At 42.2% G+C, this 26,446-nt stretch overlaps 1 protein-coding gene across 1 annotated transcript in view; it reads left to right on the top strand.

Annotated features, from left to right (window-relative positions):
• Positions 1-26,446, top strand: part of Ide (Insulin degrading metalloproteinase) — a 511,525-nt gene that overhangs the window by 150,764 nt on the left and 334,315 nt on the right. Inside the window, exon 6 of the mRNA XM_068372359.1 lies at positions 2,478-2,680. Within this exon, the coding sequence (XP_068228460.1) occupies positions 2,478-2,680 (203 nt within the window). The remainder of the gene's footprint in view (positions 1-2,477; positions 2,681-26,446) is intronic.

Raw genomic sequence — 26,446 nt, 5'->3', positions numbered from 1 at the left:
ATAAGAAGTGGCGGCTATCTGAATCAAAGCCGGAGGCAGGAAGAACATCGTTCTACTCGACGGCAGTGAAGAGAGACAGTGGCTGCCTATGACGGTGGCATCACTCGGGGAGGGAGGAAGGGTTTAGCCTCTTCTCTCAGAGAGAGAATAATTATCGTAGCTTGTCTATAGATTCTAGAGAATGTAACATCTCATTTGAACCGAGAAGAAACGATAAGGGTGAGGCTAAACGGGAAATTACTTTACTAACGTATATATGAGCAAGAGTAGCCGTGCTCTGGTAGGAGCCCTGGCAAAGGTAATCGGTACCACCGGTGTTCCCGCCCGCATACGATAAGTAAAGTCACATAATAGGAAAAGGATAATTTTCATGTATGCAATATCACATCTTATATAACTTGCTTATCTAGCTAATATAATACTGTAGCTTAAAGCCGGGAAGTGTCGGCCTACTATCTAAATAATATGTGAGAATGTAACGGGCGACATTAGTCGTAAGATGGCTGCCTCTGGTCTCGGCAAAGCTCATCCAAACACACTGAAATTATTGAAATTTAACTGTGAAAAGGGAGACTAAAATTACACTCAGGAAAGAATTAATACTCAACTTTCCAGGTGATGAGGATGCTGGAGATTGCATGTTGAAAATTCGGAAAAAAGTTGAAAAAACACCAGGCTAAGGGAGAGCACAACACTCTTAGCAGGCTACAAGAATAGGAATGGCGTCGCAGTAGTAGTCGGAAAGGAGATCCACCGGGTGCCTAGATTGGCACCCCTTTCTTTTGCCACTCTTCCCCCTTATATCAAAGCGTTAAATCTATTCGGGGTGAAGATTGCCATGTGTTGTATCTAGTATACGTCCCCTGATATTATGCGAAATCCTTTATTGGATACTCGCGCCAGGAGTTGGAATCCTGGAGACCTTTTGTTCAATTCTCTGGGAGTATCACTGTAGCAAATATCCCTTAGAAGGCTACCTATAGGAACCCTTCCATCAGCACCACATGGCCTGAGCCCAAAAAATTTATTTTTAGATCCTTGTTATTATTTATCTCTATTGAGTGGATAAAATATTTTTCTGGTTTATCATTTCGAATTGACTAAACTCTGGCATAGTCTATTTGAAGAAAATTTATACTATTTGAAGAAAAAATTCTGAGTAGATTTTAAGTATCTCCAAAACGTGACGTTTGATTCTGTGGGTTGCATCTTGTGCGATAGGTCGGATTAAAAGCTTTGTTAATGCTACTCTTGGATTGCTCCTCTGAAGTTCTCTACTATCTCCTCCCTTCGCCACATGTACAGAATTATTACCCTCATTAATCTTGTGACTTTAGGAATAGAGAAAGCATGGCCTATTATGATATATAATGATTAAGCAGAAAGATTGTGAAATGCACTCAGTTTATCATTATATTATTAAAAGCTCTCCGATTAAGGAAAAAAGTATCGTCATATTCTATTAATACTGTACATGTCAAAATAGGTAAGTCAATCCAGTCGCCATGCTAGTCCGTCCCCAGTCATGCAAAAGACTGGTAGGGGATACTGCTAATCTCGGCAGGACTGACCTGTTCAGTCACACATGTTGAAAGGATGAGAGAACAGTTTTGTCCTGTTTACCCTCCATACACGTTAAGGATTGGCTGGCTCTTGCCAATCGTGGTCGAATCAGCGTGCCAGTCTTCTGCGTTTATGGCCTGCTTAGAGTGTCTTCTACCTTTACCAAGACAAAAGTAATTAGTCGATCTCTACTCTGAAGAAGAATTGTTTTGTATCTTAGTGTTGTTAAGTGTATGAGGACATAGGAGAAGGTGTAAAGAATAGGCCAAACTATTCTGTGTATGTGTAGGCAAAGGAAAAATAAGCTATAACCAGAGAGAGGGGTGCAATGTAGTATGCTCTATCCAGTCAAAGGACCCAATAACTCTCTAATGGTAGTATCTCAACGGATGGCTGGTTCCCTGGCCAACCCACTACAAACAATGTAAAGAGCTCAAGGTTTGTAAAGTTAGGAAAATTACAAATTAATTCCCTATTTTTCATATTTTCACCAAATTAGAAAAAAAATTGTGGTAATATATATATATACCATAACATATATAAAGCATTGTCTGATAGTCCCACCTGTTACTTAGCTTCACTAACATTTTGGGGAGCTAATGTTAAACCATTTAACAATACCCTATAGATTTATTCTTAAAGATTATTATGCAGATTTTTTTTATTAGATTTTAGAACATTTTCTTCTGGAGATATCATATTTTTATATCTTAATGGTTGTAAATGTGAAAATGTCCATTGGTGACATGAAAATCTGAAACCGTTAAAAATTCAACTTTTAGTGACAAACTCAAGGTATCTATATTAGTATTGTTTTCATTTGTTGTTGTGGTTCTTTGTCATATTGTGTTCCTTATGGTGTATTGGTGTAATTGTTAAGTGTTTTATGTTTCCTATTTACTTTTTCCATACAGAAAGTTTAGATGAACTTCAGAGCATGGTGACTGATCTTTTCTCTGGGGTTGTGAATAAGAATGTCTCAGTACCAGAATGGACAACACATCCCTTTGGCCCTGATCAGTGCCGAAAGTTAGGATATGTTGTGCCCGTTAAAGACATCAGAAATCTTTACATCACATTCCCCATTCCAGACCTTCATCCTCATTACAAAACTGCAGTAAGTTCTCATCCGATACACTTAGAGGTAGAATTTATCAATTATTTTATTAGGTCAATATAGGTGTGTATATGTAGAAGCATTTGAAAGTTGTTATCCATTATGTATTTAGTTACCTAGAACCATCTGCCCTTTTATATTTTGAAATGTAAATTATGGAGCTTGTATTTTGTTCTTAGCCTTTTATTTTGAAGAATATCCTTCTGCTTTACTCAAAGGATTTATTTCTATAGCTTTTATTTTTCTCATATACACCACCTCTTAGATGTCAGTACAGTGTACAGTATTGTCATATTGTAGGTCATTAATTAGTTGCAGAAGCTATAAAGTAACCTGCTGACAGTATATGCCATAAACCAAACATAATGTCTTAAAATGATACAAACACTATAAAATTAAATAAACCACAAACAAATATAGAAAAGTTCCGTACTTGAGAACATTCAGCTTGAATACTTTTAAATATAAGAATCAGTAGTAATTAATTGTAAATTGACTCAAAGAAGGACTAAATCAAGTACAAATTGATTAATTCATTTTTTAAAAGGTAGGACAATAAAGACTTTGGGTAAGGGGTGAGGGATTACGAGCTGGGTACCCAGGTTATTTGTATTGAATATAAGAACACAACTTAAAAATCCACTCGGCCCAATCTTATTCTACAGCCATACTATTGGTCTTATGAAAATACAGGGTAATCATCACTAATCCAGCAATTTATAATCTTGAAACATCAGTTAACCGGCATTACTTTCGCTACTGGCCTGGTTGGCCGTACTGTTTCTGAATTATTTTCACTACTGACCGGTTGGCAGCGCTGTTTCCAATTTAAACAAATACAAGACGCACCCTCATTTCAGCAGGAAAACCGTTTTTAGTGTATTATTGAAAACAGTCTAGCCGCACATTACACAAGCAGAAACAATTCCAAAATAAATTAAAGACAATTTTATATCAAGCTTTTGTTAAAAACGCACATAAAACCGCAACCACTGCCCTGTTCAAGTTCTATCACTGATCATAACAAACAAACAGACGCATCTGTGTGTAAGTTAGCTTTTGCAGCAACAAATATCTTACCAATTACAGTAATACCTTGAGGTACGAGTTTAATCCGTTCCAGGACTGAGCTCGTATTTCAGTTTTCACGTATTTCAATTACAGTATTCCCATATAAGATAACTAAGAACAAATTAATCTGTTCCCACCCTCTGAAAAAAACCCTAAAAACAGTATATTACAGAGGAAGAACATGTTTTTAATGGTTGTAATCAACATCCTACGCAAACAAAATAATAAATAGCTATGAACTGGTTATGAAATGTAGCATTATTATGGAGTTCTTACCTTCGAGACAGACGATAGCAGCTAACGGCGGTGTGTGCGGAGGAGGAGGAGGAGGAGGAGGGAGAGAGGACGGGGAGGAGAGAGACTTGACGGCAACACGTTCGGTATTCAACACTTTTGTAACACTACGTAACATAACTTAACTTTAAATTCAACTTAAATGAAATTCAACTTTAAATTTAACTTAAATGAAATTAGCCTACTGTACACACACTTAAAAATAAAATGTTAATCTTATGTTACACTAAACTTAAATCTACATTTTGTTTTCGTTTTCTTTTTTTTACTTTTCTTCTTCCTGCTTGGCTCTTTTTGCCTCGCTTTCACCTGCACTTTTTGACGGCCTTTTTAGAAGGAACCTCTCTAGAGATGTTTGCTTTTGTCTCCCCTTCAAAATGTTGCTAAAGTGACGCACGCAAGTGTTGTTACACAAGGCTAACGCACGACCTCTTGCCAACTTGTCCGGGTGCCTCTTTTCCATAAAATTAGAAAACTCCTGCCACTTCGCTAACATGTCTTTGATTTCTACCGTAGAAAGGCGGCCCTCGTTTTCCACCTCCCCCTCGCTACTGAGCTCCTGCAACACCTCCGTATGTTGCATCTCCTGGAGCTCGATCAATTCCTTTTGTTGTGAGCTCTTCCTGATGCTCCTTGACAAGGTCGTTCACATCTTCCTTGTCTACCTCCAGCCCCATGAACTTTCCAAGAGACACTATTTCATCCATCACAACAGTTTGGGGTCATCAGGGTCTGTCGTATCGAACCCTTCAAAGTCCCTCTCAGCGATGGAAGCTGGCCACAATTTCTTCCATGCTGAATTAAGAGTTCATCTTGTGACACCCTGCCATGCATCGTCAATAATTTTCCAACAATGCACGATGTTGAAATGTTCCTTCCAAAATTCCCGAAAGGTGAGATTGGTGTTGTCTGTGATAGCAAAACATTTCTTGAACAAATGCTTCGTGTACAGGTTTTTAAAGTTGGAAATAAATTGTTGGTCCATGGGCTGGAGGAGTGGTGTGGTGTTAGGTGGGAGATAAAGGACTTTGATGAACCTGAATTAATCAAGAATGTCCTTTTCGAGACCAGGAAGGTGACCAGGGGCATTGTCAAGGACCAAGAGACATTTCAATGGCAGGTTTTTCTTAGCCAAATATTTTTTGACTGCTGGACCAAAGGACAGGTTAACCCATTCTGAAAAGAAATGCCGGGTAACCCAAGCCTTAGTATTAGCGCGCCACATCACTTGCAGTTTTTCTTTCAAGATCCTTTGGCTTTTGAAAGCACGTGGGTTTTCAGATGGTACACCAGCAGTGGCTTAACCTTACAGTCACCGCTGGCATTGGCACACAAGGCTGGAGTTGACCGGTCCTTCATGGGTTTATGGCCCGGTAGTCTCTTCTCCTCTGCCGTGATGAAAGTCCTCCTGGGCATCCTCTTCCAGAAAAGGCCAGTTTCATCGCAGTTGAAGACTTGTTGGGGGATTAAGCCATGTTGGGCGATAACCGAGGCAAAGGTTGTAACGAAGTCCGCCGTGGCTTTCGCGTTGGAACTTGCTCCTTCCCCATGCCTCACAACCGAGTGTATCCCTGTCCGTTTTTTTAAATTATCCAGCCTGCCACGACTGGCTTTGAAGGCTTCCGCTGGCATCTTTTAAGACTGTATCAGTGCTAGAGTGTGGACACGTTGTGTCGAGCTCTGCTATTGATGCCCTTAGTCATGTTTTAGCATTGTGTTTCTATTTTAGAGTATCATTGAAAAGGTATTAGTTAGTCTTATGGAGAAACCTAAGTGATAAGAAACAGTACACCATGTCTGCTCTAAACTATATCTGCTTCAAATGTAATGAAACGAATGGAGATCGGAAAAAATGGATAGTATGTGAATGCAAAAGACTCTACCATAAAAGATGTGTTTTTATAGTGATAGCCATCAGTGAGAATGAACGGATTAACCTAGACTGGTTATGCTCACACTGCGTACGTGAAGCCAGACAAAACAATTTAGTAATATCAAAATTAAAGGAAGTTGTAAACATGAAAAATCTGGCCCTGAACGAACAAGATGCAAAAATAGATAACTTGGAAAGCAAACTTGCGAACCTTAGCGCAGACGCAGTAAATTCCACCCAGATCACTGACCTCACTGAGAAATTTGACATTTTTGTCCTGAATATGGAATCAATTAAAGCAACAGAGGAGAAACCGTCATTTTCTGACAAAGTTAAGGAAAAAAAATCTGTTGATAATTAAATCAAATACAACAACTAAAATTACTGAAAGAAAATGTGAGGTTGAACAAGCACTTAAAGACATTCCTATACTTAACACGAGGTTAACTACGAATGGAAATGTTGTTGTAAACTTTGCAAACCATATGATCAGAGAAGAGGCGGCCAACAAAATTCAGACATTGGTGGCTGACACTGAAACGAGAAAATGCGGAAAAGTAAAACCCAAAATAATGGTATGCAATGTATGCAATGATGAAGATAATGTAGTAAAGGCTTTGATTTAAGGAAATCGCTGCCTGGACCAAATCCAAAATATAGAAGATAAGTGTAGTCCTGAAGAAAAATGCCGGGGTGGGGGGGGGACCACCCACCATGTGCTGAAATGTGATCCTGAAGTTCGGAAGGCTATTCATGATAATGGGGACAAAGCTTCGTTATGATGGGGTATCTATAACATACGTGATGGGTACCACATAATCACCTGCTACCACTGTCAGAGGTATGGACATTTTGAAAAAGATTGCAAGTCTAAGAATGAAGATAGAGTTTGCTAGAAATGTTCGCAAGTGTCAACGTGTATAAACTGCACAAAGTTAAACAGACCAAGTGACCACACAGTAAATTCTAGAGACTGCAATGCTTTTGACTTGGAATTGAAAAGACTAGCAGAAAATACTGATCATGGTTACTAGGGATGTCATAAACTGGGGCTATGTAAATATACAATCTGTAGGTAATAATACTGTTCAAATTCGAGAATTAATAAACGAGAAATATTTAGATATACTAGCATTATCTAGAACATGGCTAAATAACTTGGACAAGGCAAAGATCACTGAAATGACACCCCCCACACATGCCTTCTTTCACATACCGAGAGAAGGTAGGTCTGGTGGGGGTGTCGGACTCTTTATTCATAAAAGTTACTCAAACCTCAAAACGTTGAAAAGAATTATTGTAACAAGCTTTGAATATATAAAAATAAAATTTACGCCAAAAAATAGAAGAATATCCTTTGTAATCATCTACAAACCTCCTAGAACAAACACTAGTATCTTTTTTGAAGAATTCGGTGCTCTCATTGAGATGATTACTATGGAGAAAAACGTATTAGTTATCTGTGAGGCCTTCAATTTTTGGATGGATGATACATCAAATCCCAACGCTTTGGCATTTAGTGAGTTACTAGAATCATATCGACTAGTGAATAATGTCGACTGTACAACTACTTTAACTGGGCATACACTAGACTTGGTTCTAAGTGATGACATGAATAATATTGTATCAGATATAAAAGTCGAAGAGAAATGTGCTATCTCCCCAATACACAAACTCATTACGTTTAGTCTGCCTCTACAGAAACATGCATTAGTGAAGAAAATAAACTTTAGTCATAAATCAAATTTTTCTCCTACCGTATTTATTGAAGAAGTTACAAAGAAAATAAATGATGCTATCAACATTCCTTGTGATCATGATGACCAACGTATGTTAGGAGTTAAGAGTGTTAACTATCTTATGACCACTTACGATAAAGTGAGTACAGTAAAAGTGAATATGATACCATGTGCCTGTCTTATGACCACTTACGATAAAGTGAGTACAGTAAAAGTGAATATGATACCATGTGCCCACGGATGGAAAAGACTATAACCGTAAAAGACCAATCTCCTTGGTTTAATGGAGAGACTTTGAAAAAAAAAAGAGGGAAAAAAGATGTAAAGAAAAAGTGAAATAGGTTAAAAACTGAAAGTACTTGGGTAGAATACAAAACTACTGCATGTCAATATAACTACCTACCAAGAAGGAAAAAAAGTGAATACTATAAGAGAAAGATCCTCGAAGCAGCAACAGACATAAATAAGTTATATCGTCTCCTGAATGGTATAATGGGTAAAAAAAAAGAAGCTACCTGATGGATACAGTGACCAGGAACTAGCAAATAATTTTCTAGTATTCTATAGAAACAAAATTGAAAATATGACCAGGTCATTCGTAAATGCTCAACATCAGATTAGTGATACACCAGGCACACAGACAAAATTAATACGATTTAACAACATAACACAAGATGACATCACCAGAATTATCAAGAGAGCAAAGAAAACAAACTGCGCGATCGATCCTATGCCAATATCTGAAGTAATTGGAGAGAGAGACTTTTCTAGTCTAGCCAAAATAATAAGGAGAATAGAAAATGCAAGCATTGATGAATTTAAGTTTCCTAAATCTGAGAAAATGGCTACACTCACACCATTTCTGAAAAATGCACTGGACTACCAAGAATTAAGCTCATATAGACCTATTTCAAATCTATCCTTTATCTCAAAAGTGCTTGAATATGTAATTCTTGAACCTGTTCTGTTGTAAATGATATGCTAGAAATGATGGATGAAAAAAATTGTGATAGCTTAGTTCTGCTCGATCTCAGTGCTGCTTTTGATACAGTGGTACATGAACTGCTATTAAATGATCTATGTTCCATCGGCGTTGAAGATCAAGCCTTCGAATACTTAAAAGACTACTTAGTTGGTAGAAATTACTGTGTACAAATTGGAAACTTTTATTCATCATATGAACCCTTAAACAGAGGGGTACCCCAGGGGAGTGTACTTGGCCCAATCTTATTCTGCATCTATACTATTGGTCTATCGAAAATACTACAAAGGCATGGCGTGAAGTTTAAACTATTTGCAGATGACACACAATTTTACTTCTCCATAAATGATATACATGACACTACTGAAACTTTAAACTGGATCCTTGATAGTGTTAGAGAATGGATGACATTTAAACAACTAAAATTAAATGAGAACAAAACTGAATTCATGGTGGTGGGCAAGATAAACAGCGTGAGAAACTTAGGTGATATTCAAATAAACATAAATAATGACTCGGTGCCGTTTTTTAGTAAAGTTCGAGATCTAGGTGTATTTCTTGACAGGAACCTATCTCTAAATGCCCAAATAAATAATGTAATGAAAACTGCTGATTATCATCTAAGAAATATTGAGTTTATAAAAAAGTACCTAGACGAAAATTCTGTAAAGAAACTTGTGATAAACTGTGTTATTACCAGGATTGACTATTGCTATTCTCTCTATTACAATTTATCAAAAGTGCAATTTAAGAAATTTCAAAAAATAATAAACACAGGAGCAAGACTGATAAAAGGCGTCCCACCTAGAGAAAGGATCACCCCTATACAAATTGATTTACCCTGGCTGCTGATTAAAGTGAGGATTGAATTTAAAATATGTACAATAACCCACCAAGTTATAAGAACCGGGCGTCCAAAATACGGTACTTAAGAAAATTGCTACATATTGCACAGCCAACAAATCGTGTCGACACGAGAATAGTTACAGATGGCTTCAAACTGTTGGAACCTAGATATATGTCTACCTTAGGCTCTAGAGCCTTTAAATATGCGGCCCCTAGACTATATAATAAGCTCTCATGGAACATCCGAATGATTGAAGACATTAAGGCTTTCAAGAGGAAACTGAAGACTTTCTTATTTCATGAGTCTTTTGACAGTGATGATTTAACAGTAAATGAAGAATACGAGACATGAAACGTTAACTACTCTGAACGAATAAGGTAAAATGACAGTGGAGGTCCTGTAGAGAGTGGGGTTCCCCTGATGTATGGGACCGGAAAAGCAGCCATCAAAGTAAGTAAGTAAGTACCATATTTCCTGTGTCATAAAACGCTACAAGTGGTAAGACGCACCCTTAAATTAGCAAGGCCGTTTTAGAAAAAAAAATTGAGAATTTTAAAAACTTTTGTGCTACAAATCCTTAGTCAGCGACTGTAGCGTGCTTATTGTCTTGCACAGTAACTTTTCCTATTTTGGGTGTATTATGGAATGTTTAAGTTAGTATTAATTAGCTATATGCTGGTTATCCGAATTTTATTACTTATTCATATAAGAAACCACTAAACCAGTCATAGTTTCCACCACAACTACACGTTTAGCCAGAGTGTTTGGTGTTTCAAGTGTTGTTTACATGAAAGCAGTGTTGCCAAAGGTTCATAAAAGTTTGTTAAAGAGGTGAAATTCTAGTAATATTTCCAAAATTCCTCATATAGCCTATAAATTTTCACACAAAATGTAATTAGGTGGAATAATTTTTCTACTGTTTATGTGATTCTAAGTCGTTACTTTTTCTGCAAATTGGTATAACTGCAATCAACAAACAGAAGTTTTTTCCTTGGTTGTATTCAGCAACTGTCTGTTTGTATTATTTCGTAACTCAGGCAACAAAGTCATTATCAATTTATTGCTTTATTACAAAATATCAACAAAAAATTAGAAAATAGATATATACTTCATAAACAACTAATATGTCATAGCGTCGTCTGCTTTGAGACCAGTAGTTGGCATATTTTCATGTAGAAGGGGGTTAGTGAGTCATCAGCTGATTACTAAAAAGAGAAAAAAAAAATAATTTGCTACTGTACTTTATTAAATGAAGTGCAATATAAAAATAAATGAATTTATTACATATGAATGATAATTGTAGGTTTATATTCTATCTCTCGTGAGTTTGGGGCCTTGTATGTAAATAGTTGGGTGATTGAGGGGTGTCAAACTCCCATAAACAACTTTTTCTTGAGTGTTAAGACGCAGGGTGATTTTGTGGGGCATTTTTCGTGAAAAAAAGGTGCGTCTTATGACACGGAAAATACGGTAAGTCGAAGTCTCACCTTTCTCGGCTGCTTGCTTCCCTTTCAAGTCATCATAGATTCGACTGGCCTTCTGGCATATGATCGTCTCGGTCACACTATCTCCCGCCAACTGTTTCTACTTTATCCAGATAAAAAAAGCTCTTCATCTCATCGTGAATATCACTATGCAGCTTTGGAAAGGATGGTTACTCCTTTGGAACGCTTGATGCTCTTTATAGCATCCTTCTGCTTGAGGATGGTACATATAGTCGATCTACTCCTCTCCTAATGGCGAGCCAGCTCAGTCACTCTTACGCCACTCTCATGTTTTGCCATTATTTCATGCTTCATCTCCATTGTCATCATACGCTTTTCCTTGTCACTACCCTTTTTTGCACTCGTTTGCTTTAGACCCATTGTTTATTTAATGAATTGTGCACTGATTCACAGAAAAAAGATGTAAAAATGCAAACAATATGGCCGATGCTCAGGGATAACTTTACGCGACGGAGATCCGACGGGAAAGACCGAGTGATGCTGTCCTTGTGAGCAGCCTCTCGCACACGCGGCCACCTGGCAGCCGCATAGGGAACTACTGTACCTCGTATCTCAAATTTTTCCTTGTATCTCAGAATAAGAATTTGCTCGGAACTCTCTTTGTGTCTCAATTTTCTCATATGTTGGGTCGCTCGTATCTCAAGGTATTACTGTAACCCTGAGGTCGCACTGAATTTTGTGCTTTTTTATTAGTTAAATTCTCTCGCGATATTATTTGTAACTATATATAAAAAAAAACATTTTTGGGCTCGAGCCATGTCGTCCTGATGGGAGTTCTTCAAAGTGATATACCAGAGAATTTTACCTGTGGAGGTATCATAGGGTTCTATCCCCCGGAGCGAATATCTTGAGAGATATCGTGTATGAAACAGGGACGTGTTTGAAACAAGCCACAGCTATCCTTCCCCGAATAGAGTTAACCTTGTCTTGAAGGATATGGGATATGATTGGATATGTGGGGGAGAGAGTCGTTACTACTCCGATCCCAGTGTGCTGAAAACATGTTCGCTGGTTTTCCATTCCTTCTTGCATTGCCATCTTGATAGATTGCATCGGGAGTTTTCTTCTTGTTTTCAATTTTTTTTTAGTGTTTTTGAGACTATGGATGCTTCTGCTTCTTTCTCATTGATTATTATGAGTACCATTCCTTTTGTGTTCGAGAATTTTGCGCTGTCGCCACATGGGATAAGCCAGTCGCTCATGTTTCCAAATTGCTCAGGATTGTATATCCATTTTTATCTTGTCTTGTAAAAGTGTTTTAAATATATTCTTTTACAACTGTGGTATGATTTTAGGTTCGACTTTTGCCCTTTTTTGCACGCTTGTCTTTCATTAGTCTTTACTTAGGCTAACCCCTGACACTTAGCCCTTGGCCAAGATTGGCTAGTATTTGCAAATCTACCATCAACTTTTACCACGTAACCGCAAGGTTCTCGTGAGGCCGTCACCCCTCCCCTTCTATTGATACGCCATAGTGGGGAGCTGCAGCCATGAAGGTACCCTCTGGGTGCAGTGGAGGGGTTTTTACAGTCGTCTTTGGGCAACAGTATTTCACTTACCTATTTAGCCATAGTGCCTAGCTAGACGGCACTGATTGTGGGGACTTATGTCTTGTGTCTACACTTTGTTGATCCCTTAGAACAAAACCAACCTTGTTCTAATATTGACAGGTAGACCTTTCTTTTGTGTTGCCTTATCCATTTGCTAGGCTTACTTTCTTAGTTTTTGGTATGCTGGCAGCCGGTTGTGAGGATTCATTCTCTATGCCTATGTACTGTAGATCCCTTGGAACGACATTTGCTGGTTCTAATACACTGGAACCTCTACATACAATCTTAATTCCTTCTGGAACCTAGATCGTATGTTAAAATGATCGTATGTTGGAGCGAATATTCCCATAAGAATACACTGTAATTTGTATAATTTGTTTTTTTGGGCTCAGGCCATGTCATCCTGATGGAAGGTTCCTTTAAGAATTTACCCTAAGGTCTCCAGAATTCTAACTCCTGGCACGAATATCCTTAAAGTTTCCTTTAAGGATATCGCATAATATTGGGACGTATATCTTGATACGACACATAGCAATCTTCACCCCGAATAGCGTTTTCGCTTTGAGGGGGAAAGTGGCAAAAATAGAAGGGGAGCCGTTATCAAGGTACCCCTCCTCCGTTACTATCTGAGTATCTAGATGGCGCCATCATCGCCACCATGTTTATTCCTTTATCTGTAGCGATCTCGCTCGGTGTTTTTCCTGGTTGCTCTCTCGTTACTTTGGATTATTTTGGATTTATCATGCAATCTCCAGCCTCTTCTGCCTCTGGAAAGTTGAGTATTTGATCTTTACATTGTATAAATTCTAGCTCTTGCCTCACAGTGAAATTAAATCAATTTAAGTTAACTTACTGGTAGAGCTGTTGCCTGAACCGGAGGCGTCATGGGCGCTGTTGTTCGTAACGCATGAGTTATTTAGTTAGCCAGAACGACTTTCCCGGTATAAATAGCATAAATAAAGATAGCTATTTAGTCCTCATTGCTAGGAGTTAATTATATTATGCCGATAATATTCGTAATAGTTTCGGCGATTTAGGTAACCGAACCTTGCTTAGGCTAAGCTTCCTAGCCTAGGCATTTGTTTACTTTCATGCATGCTATAATAGACATTCCTAGTGTTATTAAGTTTAAATGAAGCTATTTAGGCAATTTATACATGTGAGATATGTTGATTGCATATAAAATTTCTTCTTCTAAGATAATATACGAGAGGGTTTCGGTGATTTAGGTAGTCGATTCTCGCTACCACTGGGCTACTAGCCTAGTGGCTTTAGTATACTGTATACTTTCATACATGTTCCCCGGTTACCCTCGTGTATCGTTTTATCAATTCAGGTGGAGATAGATATCTCCTAGAATTATTATATCAAGCGATACTCGTCTCCAGTGGAGATTTGAGGGTAATCCCTCCTTCCCTCCGAGTGTAGCTGTAGGCTACAGCCCTAGTTGGTCGTGCCTCGAGTTATCATTCAGGCAGGACTAGGCTAGGGTTTTTCTGTCCCTTCCCTTAACCGCAGATGGCAGGTTTTGGGTTTTGGTCAGAACCTCAGAGTAGATAGTCTTGTGCCGGCAGCTGGCCGGCAGGGTGAATAGTCATTCCGCTGTCGGATTACGCTGTCGGCATAGGAGGCTAGACCTCCCTAGACCGCACCTGAATGGGTTATATGATATTGCCACCTTTTCCGTGTGGTCTAGTAGACTAGTCCTGTGCTTGCAGACCCTAGGCTGAAGAATAGAAATTCTTCTTCCGCCTAGGATGGCGCCGGCACTGGAACTCTGTTTCTCTCTTGTTTAGGGGTGGCGGCAAGATTGCTGCTGGCCCCTTAACTGTATTGGCAGACCCTAGGCTGGAGAATAGATATTCTCCTGCCGCCTAGGATGGCGCCGATACTGAAACAGAGTTTCTTTAGGGTGTGGTAGGATCGGCAACCCTGCCGGCTCCTTCCATACTTCTTACAGGACCCCTTTCCTTCCCCCCTCTGTCCTTTAGTGATGGCCTAGCCATCGCATTCCTATGGCCGTCGTTCTACAATCTCACTGCTTGCCAGCAGGTTGTAGAGCTTGCTTGGGCTTCCGCTTGTAGTGGCTTAGTCGCTTAGCTTTCCCTTATGGACGCAAGGCTCCGGGAGAGCTGTGCCGGCTGGGCCGGCTGCCGGCAGAGGATCCCTTTACTGTAGATTGTTCTTCAGTCCTCTCTTGGACTTCCATTCACAAACCTGTGGCCGGCAGAGACCAGTAATGGTTGTGGATGGGTGGAAGCCTGACCAATACTGTACATTCTCCCCTTTAATTTGAACCCTCATTCTGGAGGAAGGTAGTAAGACAGAGCTTTTACATCATCCTTCACTCCTTGCTTTCTCTCTATCGGCTAGTGCTGCTGGGTACTAACCTAACCAGCAGCTGCCGGCCACTACCCTAGCCGGCAAGGTGCTGGCTGGACTTGTGCGCCGGCAGCCAACGAGCCGCCGGCACAACTGACTTGGCTGGCAAGGGCCGGCCGAGTTCAGACTGCCGGCCACTACCCTGACCGGCAAGATGCCGGCTGGACTAGTGCGCCGACAGCCGGCGACCTGCCGGCGGTTGGCAAGCCGCCGGCCACCATCCCAGCCGGCAATGTGCTGGCTGAACTGTGCCCTAGGGCTAGCCTTGCTGGCAACATGCCGGCCAGAACTACAGTATATGACTATACAGTAGCCAGTATATTTGCAGTATAGATCATACTGCAAACAGAAAACTATAGTATAAAGTATACAGTAGTTAAATTTCCAACATACTCGGTGTGTCCATGCGCAGTCTATTGTTGAGACCATAATATATAAGGAAAGGAAATTTCTTTCCATACACTGATAGATGATCAGTTACCAATGACCCTCATTATTAAACCTTTGGGAAGTCAGCATTAAGTTACACTTATCTATCCTTACAGGGTAGAACTCTTCCAATGGGCCTCCTGAATAGGATAACCCTAGGCTTTAATTTTGAGGGAGGTCACAGCAATTGGCTGAACAGGAAAGACATGTATGTGTCTTTCTTAATTAATTTCTAGCTCGCCTATCCTAAGCTATATGCAATAAAATGCAAAATATTATTAATAATATTTATGTAGTTTATCAAGTGAGATAAACTAACATATACTCATTTTGTTTTCCTCTCTTTACAGGAGGACCACCTTAAGTGCCTGCGAGTCTTCTGCAACGTCAGGAGCAAGGACTTCTGCAGCCACGTGGAGTGCAGGGTGCACTCCCTCTGTTCCATCACCAAGGGAACTCTCAAGTATTGGGACCCCCAGGTATGTAATGTATGCAAAGCCTTGGTTACTGAGGCCTTTGATGACCCCAAGACAACGGAGTCAAGGGATGCAGCACGGAGTAAGCTGCGTAGATGAGTCCGTGGCTTCCACAAGAACGCCATGGGATGCGGGCCTATCTGTTCCCTAAGGCATCTGCGGATGCCGTCATACCACAGCCTCACCCTGAGATCCCTTGCGTCTAGTTTTCCGTAGATACGGATGTCTCAGATGCGATGAAGGACATCCATCTAGATGAGAGGATGTCATAGGTGTCAGAAGACACCGAGAAGGACCTTCTTGCGGAAGGTCAGAAAGAGGAGTCTACCTTGGCTTCTGAAACTGAAAAGGATGAAGTTGAATCGGTGTCCGTTTCGTTGGTTCCAGTCCCAGAACCAGTGCCCTCTACGTCCTCTGCTCCTCCATCTGATGAAATGGGGAAGACCCTGTCTACCCTCATGTCAATGATGGAGAATTTTCAGAAGCAGAGTGAAGAAAGGGAAGCTGCATTGAGGAAGGAGATACATCATCTCGCAGCGTCCCGCGGGTCTCACAAGAGACTCAACGTGAAGGATCTTCCTTCATGTTCTGAAGTAAACCCTTGGTGGCATGCAGAGTACCTGCCTATCACAAACGGAAAGATAGTTATTTCAGAGAAGCTGGGAGCCGTCCTCATTGAAGATGGCGACTTTTGGCCCAGCTTTGAGTCTTATCCAGACTGCTTCGTCCGTTTGAAGGTGGAACCTGTGTCTAAGGAGGAGACAGAGCCGAAAGAGGTTATAGTTCTTGACCATGGAAAAGCTCAGGCTTTAATGGCTAGCAGTTTGAAAGACAGGGGCTTCACTAACTCTAAAGTGCCAGCCCTGAGTAAGAAACACCCTTCTTTTCTTGCTCCAGCTACACTGGCCATTCCCTTTGCGGAAAAAGGGTTCAAGGCAGTAGAAGCTGGGAAACCTTGTCCTACACTTGAGGAGTGTAGACCCTTATCCCTAGCTCTGCCTACAGATCACAAGGACTGGAAGGAAATACATCTTACCTTCTCAGTCGGGAAGTTGTAGGCGGATATTGCTGGAAGCCAGTTCAGTGAAAACCTCCCTAAGTTGTCTGACTTTCTCTTGCGCAGAGAGCAAGAGATAAAGGAAAGGCTTGCCTCATCTCTGTCCCTCCAGACTACCCTGGAGGCAATGGCAAGTAACCAAAGATCCCCAGACATGTTTATGGTCGTGGCCAAGTCACACTTGGCAATACTGGTCAAGGACATATATGGTTTCGTTAGGGCCAGAAGGGCATGTAGGGAATTCGTGTTTGCTGCGGTGAAGCACGAACCCAGGAAGTTGATATCTTCCAATATCTGGGGAAAGGACCTCTTCCTGAGTGAAGTGGTCAAGGAAATAGTCGACAAGGCTGCCACAGAGAACAGGAATCTTCTCCAAAAGTGGGGTATGTCGGCTAAGAGGAAATCTTCCCCGGATGAGGGTCCCCAACCGAAAAGGAAGACAAAGAGGCCAAGGCTGCCCTCTCGCCCCGCCAGACAACAAACACTTCCCATGACCGCGGTGCCCCAGATGGTGGCACAACCCCAACCCACCTACCAGATGGTACCCCAGCAGATGGTGACCCAGTCACCAGCCTTTACTCCGGCCTATGAGAGGCAGACCACTACTTTTCACCCTAAAGGTAGAGGGTCAAATAGAGGTTCCTCTAGACGCCCCTCAAGAGGAAGAGGGGGTAGGGGAGGGAGCGGTCAAGGAGGCAAGTCCTCCGGACAACAGAAGCATTGAGATGCTTCCGGTAGGAGGAAGACTCCAATCATTTCGGGATTGCTGGACTTTCGATCCCTGGGCCCACAGCCTGATCAAGAACGGACTAGGTTGGAGCTGGAAGACAGCTCCACCATCATTTCCTCAATTCTTCCAACACTCCACCCCCGTCCTGGAAGAATATACCCGAGAACTCTTGAGCAAACAGGTGATAAGGAGGGCAAAGTCCATCAAATTCCAAGGAAGGCTGTTTTGTGTTCCCAAGAAGGACTCAGACAAGCTCAGAGTCATTCTGGACTTGTCGCCACTCAACAAGTTCATAGAAAACTACAAGTTCAGAATGCTGACCCTTCAACTCATAAGGACCCTGCTGCCAAAACGGGCGTACACAGTCTCCATAGACATGGCAGATGCCTATTGGCATATTCCAATCAATCGCCAACTCTCCTCCTACCTAGGATTCAGGCTACAGAAGAAGAAATACATCTTCAGAGCCATGCCCTTCGGACTAAACATAGTCCCAAGGATCTTTACAAAGCTTGCAGATGCAGTCGTTCAACAACTAGGCCTAGAAGGTGTCCAGGTGGTAGCCTACCTGGACGATTGGCTGGTGTGGACGGCTTCCGAGACGGAATGCATGCAAGCATCCAAGAAAGTGACCCAGTTCCTAGAACATCTGGGATTCAAGATCATCGTCAAAAAGTCTCGACTATCTCCAGCTCAGGAGTTTCAATGGCTTGGAATACTTTGGAACTTACAGTCACACCGCCTCTCCATTCCACCAAAGAAGAGGAGAGAGATAGCGGGATCTGTTAAGAGACTACTGAAATCCGGTCGGATATCAAGACACCAACAGGAGAGAGTGCTGGGCTCCTTCAGTTTGCATTAGTGACAGTTCCGGTGCTAAGAGCACAGTTAAAGGATGCATCGGGAGTCTGGAGAAGATACGCATCAAACGCTCGAAGAGATCTAAGAAGACCGATACCGACTCGACTACGATCACTTCTCAAGCCATGGTCGAAGGCCAAGAATCTGAAGAGGTCGGTGCCTCTGCAACCACCTCATCATCCACACGGATGCGTCAAAGGAAGGATGGGGAGGTCACTCTCACCAACGGAAAGTCCAAGGGATTTGGTCGTCTCTATTCAAGACCTTCCACATCAACATTTTGGAGGCCATGGCAGTCTTTCTCACGCTGAAGAAATTGTCCCCTCGCCATTCAGTCCACATAAGACTGATTCTGGACAGTGAGGTGATAGTGAGATGGTTGAATCGTCAAGGTTCGAGATCACCCTAAATCAACCAAGTGATGTTGGCCATCTTCCGCTTGGCGGAAAAGAAGAGATGGCACTTATCAGCAGTTCACCTTCAAGGGTTCCACAATGTGACAGCGGACGCTCTATCCAGGCTCACGCCGATGGAGTCAGAATGGTCCCTAGAAGCAGGATCATTCTCCTTCATATTACGTCAAGTCCCAGAACTGCAGAACAACCTCTTCGTGACGAGCGACAAGAAGAAGCTACCTCGTTATGTGGCCCCATACGAGGACCCTCTAGTGGAAGCGGTGGACGCCCTGTCCATCGACTGGAACAGATGGACCGGGATTTACCTGTTCCCTCCAACCAACCTTTTGTTGAAGGTCCTCAACAAGCTGAGATGCTTTCAGGGAACAGCAGCCCTCGTGACTCCCAAGTGGGCGACGAGCAATTGGTTCCCTCTAGTATTGGAATTGTAGCTGAGGCTGGTCCCTCTGCCAGACCCAGTTCTGACTCAACAAGTACAGAAGTCGACTATCTTCGCTTCATCACAGAAAACCCAAAACCTTCATCTCATGATTTTCTCTCCTTAGCAGTTAAGAAAAGGTTTGGGATCTCGAAAGACAGTATAGACTTCTTAGAAGAATATGTCTAAATCTACCAGAAGGCAATATGAGTCGTCTTGGAAGAAGTGGGTTGCTTTTGTCAAGGCAAGAAGACCAAAAGAGATCTCAACAGATTTCTGTTAATCCTTCTTTATTCACGTTCATGGACAAGGTTTAGCACCCAACATGATAACGTGTAAATCTGCCTTGACTAGACCTTTGCTTTACGCCTTGCAAGTAGACGTATCCAATGAAATCTTTAACAAGATCCCTAAGGCCTGTGCTAGACTTAGGCCTGCAGCACCTCCGAAGCCCATCTCATGGTCCTTGGATAAGGTCCTACACTTTGCCTCAACAGTGAACAATGAGGACTGCTCTTTGAAAATTTTGACTCAAAAAGTTATATTCTTGTTTGCTCTAGCCTCGGGGGCCAGAGTTAGTGAAATAGTGGCCCTTTCTTGGGGTAAGGGCCATATTCAGTTCACTGAAGCGGGAGAACTGAATCTCTTTCCTGACCCAACGTTTCAAGCCAAGAACGAGCTACCTACCAAAAGGTGGGGTCCCTGGAGAATCTTCCCTTTGAAGGAAGTAGCTACGGGCCAACCAAGGGAAAGGCCCGTGCCAACAACAAGTGTTGGCTTTAATACCCCAACAACATGAAGGAAGATGTCTCGCTGTGTCTAGTAGAGTGTCTAAAGGTCTATCTTCGTAGAACTTCAGACTTCAGGGGAGGACAGCTCTTTAAATGAGAAACATCGGGCTCAAACTTGTCCCTAAAACAACTTAGGGCGAATATTACCTACTTCATTCGCAGAGCGGATCCTGACAGTACGCCCGCAGATCACGATCCTAGGAAAATTGCTTCGTCATTGAACTTCTTCCAATACATGGATTTCAAGCGTCTTCGCTCGTATACTGGATGGAAGTCATCCAGAGTGTTTTTTAAACACTATGCGAAGCAAGTGCAAGAGTTGAAAAAGTATGTGGTGGCAGCAGGTAGTGTGCTAAAACCTGTCGCTTAGCGCTGCGAGGAACAGTGAATTGATTTGGACTGTTATGTATAGGGTGTACGTGTTGACACCTTACAGTACAATACGTAAAGTGAAGGGTCACCAGGGTGACACTATTGACTGTTCCAGTTACTAAAGGTGAAGAAACATAGAGTTAACACTTGTGCCATGTATTTTTTACACAGTGTGAAAAGACAGTCATTCACAGAAATGCATATTAGAAAATTTATTAAATTTTCAGTTTGGCGGCATTTATTATCGTTTCCTTTCAGGTGAAACAAGTATTTCTGGTCTTGTCTGCATTTTCATGTTTCTTTGTTTTCACTAGCATTTTTAGTGTTACTATATAATGTATATTGAATTACTATTTATTGATTACCAATAAATAATTGATTGGTATTTGCATCTTATTTTGCCCCAAATTTAAATAAATAAAGATATGTGTGAGCATTATTTATTTATCCTTTTATAATCCGCATATTGACATGAGAACAATTGAAATAACTTTGTTCTTACATGAATACAAACCTTTTTTGCCTATGCATATTTTGTTCCTACACGGATACAAACTTGTCTGATGTTGCATACAGCTAAGCCTGTATGCCTTGGATGCTATGGTGGCTTATGTAAACCTTTGTTCGTATTGGGAATACAAAATTCGACTGGTTTTGTATACAGTGAGACCTTTATGCTTTTGTTGCTAGGTTTGTTCATATGAGATATGCAAACCTCGAGACTTTCCTGAGTCTAGTATGACACTTTCCTGCAGGGAACAGGAAGCACTAACATAGTTCATGATTAGAAGTAATGACGTATAACGGTAACGTCATATGTCTCTAAGGTCTGAGCGACCAAGGAAATATTGTCTTGAGGTTAAGGCACATTTGGAAATCCACAGATACATTAATGCTCTGGTAACCTTCCATCAGGATGACATAGCCTGAGCCCAAAAAATGGATTTTGAGTGAAGCGAAAATTCTATTTTTGGGTGAGATAGCCATGCCGATCTGATGGACCCGCCCGCCTTTCTATGAAAAGGCCTTAGAAGGACCCCTCCCGAAACTGCTGTACATGTAGCACCTTGCTTAACGCTACAAGGAATAAACATGGCAGCGACGATGACGCCATCTAGATACTCAGATAGTAACGGAGGAAGGGTACCTTGACAACGGCTGCCCTTCTATTTTTGCCACTTTCCCCCTCGAAGCGAAAACACTATTCGGGGTGAAGATTGCTATGTGTCGTATCATCGTATCAAGATATACGTCCCCTGATACTATGGGATATCCTTAAAGGAAACTTTATGGATATTCGCGCCAGGAGTTAGAATTCTGGAGGCCTTAAGGTAAATTCTCTGGGAATATCACTGTAGTCAAATATACCCTAGGAAGCTACTTGAAGGAACATTCCATCAGGACGACATGGCTATCTCACCCAAAAATAGATTTTTCGCTTCGCTCAAAATCCATTTTTTGGGCTCAAGCCATGTCGTCCTGATGGAAGGTGCCTATAGGTACCTTTCTAAGGGATATTTTGTTACAGTGATATTCCCAGAGCATTGACCTTTAGGTCTCCAGAATTCTAACTCCTGGCGCGAATATCCTTAAAATATCTCTCAAGGATATCGCATAATATCGGGACGTATATCTTGATACGACACATAGCAATCTTCACCCCGAATAGCGTTTTCATTTTGAGGCGGAAGAGTGGCGAAAAACAGAAGGGGAGCCGTTATCAAGGTTACCCTTCCTCCCGTACTATTACGAGTATCCAAGATGGCGCTCATTTCCTATTTTTGTAGCGAATTCGCACGGTAGATTTCCCTGTTGATCTAATGTTTTTGATTGCTTTTGTGAGGATTAAATATGCAATCTCTAGCTTCTTTTGCCTCTGGAAAGTTGAGTATTTATTCTTTACAGTGTATATTTTTAGCTCCTGCTTCACAGTGAAATTAGAGTAATTTATTGTGTTAAGGAGCTAGGCCTGTCACCGGAGGGGCCATGGGCGCTGTCATTCGTTATGCATGTGTTATTTAGTTAGCAGAACGATTTTCCCGGTTGTAATAGCATTAATGAATTATAAAAGCTATTTAGGCACAATTATACTAGTAAAGATATATATATTGTGCATATAATTTCCTCTTCCTTATGTCGATTGTAAACGTTAGAGTTTCGGCAATTTAGGTAACCGAGATCTCGTCTCACCTAGCCTATGCGCTGTAGTATACTTTCAGATATTATCCCCGTTTACCCTCATGTATCGTTTTATCAATTCAACGGGAGATAGTACATCTCCTAGAATTATATAACTTGATACTTGTCTCCTGTGGGGATTCAAGGGTAATCCCTCCTTCCCTCTGAGTGCCGCCATAAGCGACAACCCTATCTGGTCTTGCCATAGAGTAGTTCACTCCGGCTTGATTAGGCTAGGGTTTTCTGTTTCCCACCTTTGCCGGTGAGATCCCGGCTTTGGTTTTCGACATAGAGCAGTAGTGACTACCCTGCCGGCTTATAACTTCCGGCATAGGAGGCTAAGCAGCCCTAGGCTGCACCTCAAGTGGTAGTATGATGCCGCCACCTTCTCCCTTGCAGTCTAGAAGACTAGTCCTGTTTCGGCAGACCCTAGGCTGAAGAATAGATATTCTATTCTTCTGCCGTCTAGGATGGCGCCGATACTGAAACAATGTTTCATTCTTGTGTGGAAGTGGCGGCAATCCTGCCGCCTTCTACACTTGATGCAGGACCCTTTTCCCTTCCCTTCTCTGTCCTTTAGCGATGGCCTAGCTATTGCAATCCTGTGGCTGTTGTCCTGCAATCTCACCGCTTGCCGGGTAGGTTGTGGTGCCGGCTTGGCTCCTACATAAGCAGCTGTTTAGTCACTCAGTCTTTCCCTTATGGACACAAGGCTCCGGGAAAGGTTGTGCCGGCTGTGACGGCTGCCGGTGGGGGTGCTGCTGAGTGTTCTTCAGTCCTCGCTTGGACTGCCATCCACATTCCTGAAACCGGCAATGCCGGCAACGGATCTTGTGGCTGGATGGAAGCTTGAATGATGCATTCTCCCCTTCCATTTGAACCCTCATTCTGGAGGAAGGCAGTAAGGTTATATACTTACAACCTTATTTATTGTAAACATACATTTAAATAAGGCAGTCCTTCACTCCATGCTTTCTCTCTCTCTGTCTGCTAGTGTCGCCAGGTACTAACCCAGCCGGCAGAATGTCGGCTGGGCCGGTGCCGTCAGATACTTGCTCAGTCGGCGGCATGCCGGCTGGACCAGTACCACCAGGTACTACCCCGCTGGCGACATGCCGGCCAGAGCCGGCCGGATTGTGCCGCCAGGTGCTAGCCCTGCCGGCAGGAGTCTGGAGAAGATACACAGTATATTTGCAGCATAGTATATACTGCAGACAGAAAACTATAGTATATATTGTACAGTACAGTAGTTATTTTCCAACATACCTTGTGTATCCTTGCAAAGTCTTTTGCTGAGACCAATCCTATATTGAAAGAATAGAATTCCTTCAATACTCTGATTAGATATCAGTTAATAACTTACTTCACAATATTAAATAATTTTAGAAGGGTCAGTGGTAGTACACTTTTCTATCCTTAGAGGTTAGAACCCTTTTGAGTTTCCCCTGATCAGGAAACTCTATAGTCTTGATATTGTGGGGGGGGGGGGTCACAGCAATTGGCTGGAAAGGATACACAAGTATGTGTCTTTCCTAATTTCTTTCTAGTCCAGCTGGCGACATGCCGGCCGGTCTATGCTGCCAGGTGCTAGCCCTGCCGGCAACATGCCGGCTAAACTACAGCATATGATTATACAGTAGCCAGTATATTTGCAGTATAGTATATATTGCAGACAGAAAACTATAGTATATATTATACAGTAGTTATTTTCCAACATACCATGTTTATCCTTGCACAGTCTTTTGCTGAGACCAATCCTATATTGAAAGAATAGAATTCCTTCAATACTCTGATTAGAAATCAGTTAATACTTGCCCCACAATATTAAATAGTTTTTGAAGGGTCAGTGGTAGTACACTTTTCTATCCCTAGAGGTTAGAACCCTTCTCTTTTGAGTATGCCCTGATCAGGAAACTCTATAATCTTAATATTGGGGGGGAGGTCACAGCAATTGGCTGGAAATATACACAAGTATGTGTCTTAACTAATTTCTTTCTAGCTTACTATCCTAAGCTATAATGGTTAAAATATTAATATTTTGCATATCTGTTTATCATGTGAGATAAACAATCGCATTCTCATTTAATTTTCCTTTCTTTATAGGAGGAACCCCATATGAAATGCAATGCGATCTTTTGCAACCATAGGAGTAGGAACTTTACGGTCACAAAGCGTGCAGGTCTCATGCCCCCTGCACCATCATTACCAAAACCCTGCAATACTGGGACCCCCAAGTCTGCAATATCTGCCGGACCTTGGTTACCGAAGGTTTCGACGACCCCAAGTCAACAGAGTCGAGGGATGCGGCACGAGAAAAGCTGCGCAAGTGGGTAAGAGGGTTCCAGAAGAACTCTCCGGGACCATACCTACCTAACGATAGGATGCGTAGCTTGCTGTTCCCGAAAGCGGGTAGTGAAATTGTTGTGCCCCAAGCACGACTCGGACCTCCCTGCGTCCAGATTGCCATCGAGACGGATGTCAGTGAGGCGTTGCAAAGTATGGACATCCACCAGGAGGAAAGGATGTCCGAAGTGTCTACGGACACTGAAAAGGATCTATTAAAGGATGATCTCGAGGAGGAGTCTACTCTACCTCCAGAAGAAGAAGATGATGTCGAGTCGGAGTTCCTTCCGTCTGTGCCGGCACCGGAGCCGTTACCCTCGACATCTTCAGCTTCCACCCCTCCATTAGACAACATGAGCCAGGGGTTGGCCCATCTTACGGCTTTAATGGAGAACATTCGCAAGCAAGGCGAAGCAAGGGAATCGAGATTCGAGAGAGAGCTCCGTGAAGCTCCACTTACCGCCTCCCGAGGGTCATACAAGCGACCCAGAGTCCAAGACCTCCCAACCTGCTCCAAAACCAATCCCTGGAGGTATGCAGAGTTTATGCCGATTACTAACGGCAAACTCTACATCTCGGAGAAGATGGGAGCTGTCCCCTTAGACGACATCCAGTTTTGGCCAAGCCTTAACGCTTACCCTGATTGCTTCATTCGACTGAAGCATGAACCAATGCCAAAAGAGGAGACGGAACCGAAGGAGGTCATGGTTTTCGACCACGATAAGGCACAGGCTCTCTTGTCGAGTAGCCCGCCTTGGGCTATTCGGATTCGAAAGTGTCCGCCTTGAGCAAGAAACACCCTACCTTTCTTGCTCCTGCTTCAATAGCCTTCCCCTTTACGTTAAAGGCATTTAAAACTGTTGCCAAGGCAGTGGAGGCAGGCAAACCATGCCCTGCACTAGAAGCGTGCTGGCCTCTGTCGTTAGCCTTGTCCATGGAAGAGAAGGAATGGAAGGAAGTCCACCTAACCTTCTCAGTAGGGAAACTGGACGCAGACAACGCTGGACGACAGTTTAGCGAGAATCTCCCTAAACTTTCTGAGTTTCTCTTGCGCAAGGAACAAAAGACGAAGGAGAGACTTGTGGCATCCTTATCCCTAGAAAACTGCATAGAGATGTGTGCAGGTCAAAGAAGTACCCCAGACATGCTCATGGTCCTGGCCAAAATGTATATGGCCACCCTAGTAAAGGACCTGTATGCTTTCATGAAGGCTAGGAGAGCCTGTAGGGAGTTCGTGTTCGCTGCTGCAACAGTGAAACATGAACCCAGGAAGCTGATATCTTCTAACATCTGGGTTGAAGACCTCTTCCTGAATGAAGTAGTCAAAGAGGTAGTTGAGAAAGCCATCACGGAGAATAAGAACCTTCTCCAGAAGTGGGACATCTCTTCAAAGAGGAAGTCTTCCCCGGATGTGGGTCCACAACTTAAAAGGAAGACGAAAAAGCCTAGACT

Source organism: Palaemon carinicauda, chromosome 4 (assembly GCF_036898095.1).
Source record: "Palaemon carinicauda isolate YSFRI2023 chromosome 4, ASM3689809v2, whole genome shotgun sequence".
NCBI classification, from domain to species: Eukaryota; Metazoa; Arthropoda; class Malacostraca; order Decapoda; family Palaemonidae; genus Palaemon; species Palaemon carinicauda.
This window is presented reverse-complemented; position numbering and strand designations above follow the sequence as displayed.